Source organism: Mus caroli, chromosome 7 (assembly GCF_900094665.2).
Source record: "Mus caroli chromosome 7, CAROLI_EIJ_v1.1, whole genome shotgun sequence".
Classification (NCBI taxonomy): Eukaryota; Metazoa; Chordata; class Mammalia; order Rodentia; family Muridae; genus Mus; species Mus caroli.
In genome coordinates, this window is record NC_034576.1 from 112,889,447 (window position 1) to 112,895,533 (window position 6,087).

General features: G+C 47.9%; 1 protein-coding gene across 5 annotated transcripts in view; it reads right to left on the reverse strand.

Annotated features, from left to right (window-relative positions):
- Positions 1-4,620, reverse strand: part of Sbf2 (SET binding factor 2) — a 355,852-nt gene extending 351,232 nt beyond the window's left edge. For 4 of the 5 annotated variants that reach the window (XM_029479589.1, XM_021166298.1, XM_029479590.1 and 1 more), the window contains exon 1: positions 4,411-4,620. In XM_029479589.1, the coding sequence (XP_029335449.1) occupies positions 4,411-4,465 (55 nt within the window). In that variant the 5' untranslated portion in view covers positions 4,466-4,620. The remainder of the gene's footprint in view (positions 1-4,410) is intronic. The other variant, XM_021166300.2, reaches the window with a different exon arrangement.
- Positions 4,621-6,087: the final 1,467 nt, after the last annotated feature.

Consider the following 6,087-nt stretch of genomic DNA (forward strand, 5'->3'; position numbering starts at 1 on the left):
AGAAGGAAGGAAGGAAGGAAGGAAGGAAGGAAGGAAGGAAGGAAGGAAGGAAGGAGAAAGAAAGAAAGAAAGAAAGAAAGAAAGAAGAAAAGAGAGGAAGAGAGGAAGAGAGGAAGGAAGGAAGGAAGGAAGGAAGGAAGGAAGGAAGGAAGGGAGGGAGGGAGGGAGGGAGGGAAAAATCTGAGGTCAGCAATATGGCTCAGCAAGTATAGGCTCTTGCTGGCAAGCCTAATGACCTAAATTTCATCCCAGGAACCCACATGCTAGAAGTAGAAAATGAACTCTGGAAAACTGTCCTCTGATTTTCACATGTACACATGTGAAATAAATAAAGGAAAAATATTTTAATTAAAAATAATTCAACTAAAATTATTCTTAATGGCAAAGACACTTTAAAAATAATAGTAATATACTGGTTGAATAATACCAGAAACACTCTGGAGCTGGAGAGATGGCTCAGTAGTTAAGAGCACTGACTGCTCTTCCAGAGGTCCTGAGTTCAATTCCCAGCAACCACATTACAGATCACAACCATCTGTAATGGGATGGGATGACCTCTTCTGGTGTGTCTGAAAACAGCAACAGTGTACTCACATACATTAAATAAATAAATAAATATTAAAAAAAAAAAGAAACACTCTGGTATTAAACACACAAATTTCATATCACTACACATAAGCATCATATTATTATAATCTGATTAGCTTTTAGAGAGAGTTGGATTAATAAAGCCATATTAACTCCCAAAGGTAGTTGTATAATAAAGGTTAGAAAATAAATTAGATTGATTCTTCACTTATAGTTTAAAAAACCACTTTGTAGATTTTTATCCTATACAGCTCAGGTAGTTTGGAAAACACACTGACGATTTCATATAAACTTGCAGATACTTGCCCATGATTTAAGAATTTTTCAGTCTTCCAACTGAGGAATGAATGAACACACACACAGCAATATAAAGAAGCAATGTATGCCTGGGGCTGGGAACATAGCTCGATTGATAAGAGTGCTTGCTTACCATGTAGGAAGCCCCAGACTCCATTTCTAGCACCACATAAACAAGGCATGAGGGTACACACCTATAATCATAGCATTGGAGATAGAGGCAGGAGGAGGAGAAGTTCAAGGTCATCCTTAACTACATCATAAGTTTGAGGTGAGTCTGAGCTACAAGGAGAGAGGGAAAGGGGAAGAAAGGAAAGGAACTGAACAGTTCATCAGTGAGTATAGGTCAATGGTAGAGTACATGCTTAGCATGGCTGAGATCCTGGGCTCGATACTCAGCATCGAAGGGAAAGGGGAGCAGTGAAAGGAGACAATTACTAATCACTACAACATGGATAAATCTCAGTGATGAATCTAAGTAGAAAATAAGCCAAACATTCAAAAAAAAACTGTCTGATTCTATTAATGTGCCACTCTAGAAAGACAAAAACATACAGACAGAAAGCAGATCTGCAACCACCCGAGGCTAGGGAGGAAACAGACTGCAAAAAGGCATAAGAAGACTTTTTATAGAGAAGGAAATGTTCTATATCTTGATTGTGGCGGTGACTACACCAGTGTATATAGTTGCTTAAAACCACTCAGCTGTTACCATAAATTTTTGGCACAAAAAAATACGCTTGAATAAAATACAAATTATACAAAAATATAACAGAAAAAGTGTATCATACTTGAGATTATAACTTATGCCATATTCTGGGTTTCATTTTTAAAAGGAAAGAAAGAAATCTTCCCTTTGCTCGGTGTGGGAAGAACAGTAGTCTTAGTAGCCAAAGGATAGAAGTGGGGCTCACTGAGGGCCAAGCCCAGCACATCCTGTCAGAGACCCTGGGTCAAAGCAGGAGGAGCAAACTTGCCTGCAGCATTAACATGCAAAGAAACTGGGCTGGAGAGATGGCTCAGTGGTTAAGAGCACTGACTACTCTTCCAGAGGTCCTGAGTTCAACTCCCAGTAACCACAGTAAAGGGGATCCAATGCACTCTTCTCGTGTGTCTGAAGAGAGCCACAGTGTACTCACATGCATGAAATAAATAAATCTTTATAAAAAATGCAAAAAAAAAAAAAATGAGAGTGAGGAGGTTACCTCATAAAGGAGTAACTCTAAGTGGGAGCTCAGAGCACGACCTCTGTTAGTAGGCAAGCCTGGCAGATGCTGATTACAATCTAAGGTGAAGTATGTACTCCCTGACAAGACACAGTGAGCACACTGCCGTCATACACTGGCCCAAGCATATGTACCCAGCACAACAAAAGTACTGACCTACGGCCATCAAAAGTGACAAGACCATGAAGAAGGTGAAGGGACTGATCCATACTGAGAGACTAAAAAGATAATGAAACGCTGCAGCACTTAACTGTATTACTTTCACCAACTATGAAATTAATAGCATGATCAACAAAACCCAAATTAAGTAAAATACTGGGTCAGCATGAATTTCCTATTTTGTAAAGAATTATTTATCTATTTTATGTATGTGAGTACACTGTAGCTGTCTTCAGACACACCAGAAGAGGGTATCAGAGCCCTTTACAGATGGTTGTGAGCCACTATGTGGTTGCTGGGAATTGAACTCAGGACCTCTGAAGAGCAGCCAGGGCTCTTAACCTCTGGGCCATCTCTCCAGTCCTGAATTTCCTATTTTGACAACTGCACTGCCATTGTGTAGACCAATGTTCCTGTTTGTATAAAATTCACGATAAACCATTCTGAGTGAAGGAGCATAAGGGCAGCAGCTTCCTCTCAAAATGTCAGAAAAATAAAATAAAACAACAATAATTATGTATCATACTTACAACTTTTTCAAGTTTGTTACTGTTTCAAAATTGTTGTGGGTGTGGGAGGAGGGCAAATATCTGTGAGTTCAAGGCCAGCCTGGTCTACATAGGAATTCCAGGACAGTCAGGGCTCTGTAGAGAAACCCTGTCTCAGAAAAAAAAAAAAAAAAGATAAAATAAAATTATTGTGGGTGAAGAACAATGTAACTAAAAATGGAACAAGGTGAAAAACAAAACTGATTCTGCACACTGGCAATCTTAGCAGACTGACAGACTATGTCACCTTGGTAAGAGACTGAAAATTTTCTAAGAAAGGACAGGGCATTTTGGAGCAGCCAGAAGATTCTCCAAATACAGCCCAACGTCTTCTCCTTTTATTTATTGTGTATCTTCATGGTGGGAGTGGGCATGCATGCCAGGGCACACCCAGGAAGGTCAGAGGACAACTCTGGGCAATCAGTTCTTGCCTGGCACCTTTTCATGGCTCAGGTCTCCAGGCTTGCCCAGCAAGAGCCTGCTTCTCTTAATTGACCTCAATTAGGTAGTGGTGAGAAAAGAATGTGAAGGCTCCCATCTCTGAAATAAATCCTTAGGGATAAATAATAAAAAGAGGTGGGCAGAACAATGGTATGCTGGTGCTACCAACGACTAACATCAGCAAAGCACAACCTAAGCACCTCGGGGACATGGAAGGGGATGGAGCGCTGGTCTCTAAAATCCCTTGCAAGTGCGAGACTGGAGCTTCCCCTGCTCTACAATAACCTTATTAGCACATCCCGCTTATCTATAAACAGCAACACAAAGAGATACAATTACGAAAATAAACGTGCATGAACCCTGTACACTTCTGGTTGTGCTAGTCCACCCAAGTGTAAAAAGCAACCTATCTGCCAAACTGTTCCTTGTGAAAAATTCTCGGACGAAAAAAAAAAAGAGAACAATCAAAACACGTGAGAGCTAAGTGAGAGAGAGCACCTGCAGTGGTCGCCCGGCTCTCTACTTAGCAGAGTCCTTTCATTCCGGAATGCCGACACATACGTCCTGAAACAATTTTCCTAGAAATGTTTCTAAGTGCTCGGATCCTTTGGCCTATCCAAGTACCGGCGTTCGGCCGGGATGTCCAACCTCCCCCTCCCCCCACACACACCCCGGGCCGGCGGGAGGCAGCGCTGGACTCTCGGCACTTCCTTTCCGGGAGGACTGCCCCCAGCGTCACTCCTATTCAGGATGCAGGACACGGTGTATCCCTAGGAGCCTCGTACAGTGTGCTCCCGCCCTCCCAACTCCACCGGCACGAGGGCGCGGTCCCGGGTGCCAGCCGCCTCCGCAGAAGCGCGTGGCGGCGCGCGGGCAGGCTCGCCACGGGTCCGGCCCGCCAGTCCCCGGCCGCACCGCCGCGGCCTAGCCCCGCCACCGCCGCCCGACGGTTCCCTCACACACGCCCACCGCAGCCAGGCTCGGCCGCGCCGCGAAGGCCGACACCAGTCGACCCGCAGCTCCTCCACCGCGGGACCCGGCCCTCCCGCCTCCCCGCCTCCCAGCCGCGACGCCCGGCCCCGCCGAGCCCACTGGACGGCTGCCGGGGGCGGAGGCGAAGCCCGGGGGCGGCGCCCGCCCCACACCCTTACCTGGCTTCTCGTGGTCGTAGCCTACCACAATGAAGTAGTCGGCCAGCCGGGCCATGACCGCCGCCGCCGCGCCCGGGAAGCGGGTTCCCGTCGCCGCCCTCGCCGCCGCCGCCGCCCACCCGGCCCGGGCGAGCTCAGCATTTTCCCTTCGGCGGCTGTAGCGGTAGCAGCGGCGCTTCAGCCATGTTTGACAACCGAGGCGCTCACTGCGCCTGCGCCGCGCCTCGCGCCCGCCCCTCCCCCGCCCCACCCGAGAGGGCTCGACGACCCGGTGCCCGGCGTCCGCGAACCCACGCGGCGCCCGGAGGCCGCTCGGACACGCGGCTCGCGAGGTGGGCGGCCCGGCGCGGCCTGGCCACGCGCCGCCACCGAGGCCCGGCGCTTAGAGGCCCAGCTGCTGCCTCAACGCCCCCCACCCCCGCCCGGTTCTTTATTTTCCTGGAGCAGGGGTCCTTCCTTCCGCCATCTCCCTTTTGCAGTTGGGGGAAAAGGGGATGGAGGGGTGCGGGGTCACTTGGAAAGTTTGTTCTTTGCTGCTGCTTGCTGCCACCGGCAGCACGGATGAAATTCTCCCGCCCTCGGCTGGAAGCTTGGAATTTGCACCGCCAAGGCTTTTTGCTGCACGTTTCCTGTTTATGTTGTGCAGATGGGAATTTTAGAAACATGCCACCGAGCAGGCTGGGGAGGAAAAGACTTGCGCAATCTTCAGAGGCGCCTCTGGTTTCAGGGCTGCCTGGGCTGGGGGCGGTCAGCTTGGGCTTTCCTCTGAGTGCTCCAGGGAGTTATTCCACCTAGGAACAGGGGCATCCCCGGGATCCTCCTAAAATGGGCCGGTCTCTCCCCGGGGAGCCCCGCCCGCCTGACTTTCACTGCCTTTTTCACTGTCTCAGGACTTTTCAGACTGAAGCAGGTGTTAACTTCAAGTTGCTCTACTGCAAACACTCCTCAGAATGAATTCATAGGGCTCTTTGTCCAGTCTAGACTAGAGCATTCAAGTCGATTGCGTTTTTAAGAAATATCTCCTACCGATGTTTTCTAATTTGGTTGGCACACTTGGATGAGTTTACTTTGTCACTTTTTTTTAAAAAAACTTTGTTACTTCTTAATGATCATGAAATTTTAGTAGTAGTGTATGTATTTGAACTATGAAGTTTTCAGAACCTGTGGTTTAGAAGTGATCGTGAAGCCATCGTTCACTGAGGGTTTGATCCTTCTATAGATTGTACGTAGTAGGTTCTAACGTGCCTAGTGCAACACACGCCCTCTGCCAAAGACCAGTAGAAAGCTAGTGCCTGGAGCTGTGAACTCAGAGTCCAAAGGGTCATAGTCTCAGCTGCTCTGACTAGTTCTCTCTTCTGGGCCAGCGTTCCCCTTTCCCGCTTCCGCGTTGGAAATTGAACTTAGGGCCTCTTACATGCTGGGCCAGCCTGCTACCGTTAAGCTATATCGACAGCAAAAGGCCAGACCTTTCAGCACGTGTCTGAGAGGGTTGGGCTATGCTAGAAGAATTGAAAGGGAAGGGGTACTTTAACTCGGGACCTCCTTTGTAATCAGCTTCTAGTCAGAAGGAATCGGCATACCTGCAGTGATGAAAACTAGGTTAGCTTTCAAAATAATGAAAGCAAACAAAACAACCTGCCACACCTCATAGAGAAACTTTCCCGGTAACTTCCCTGG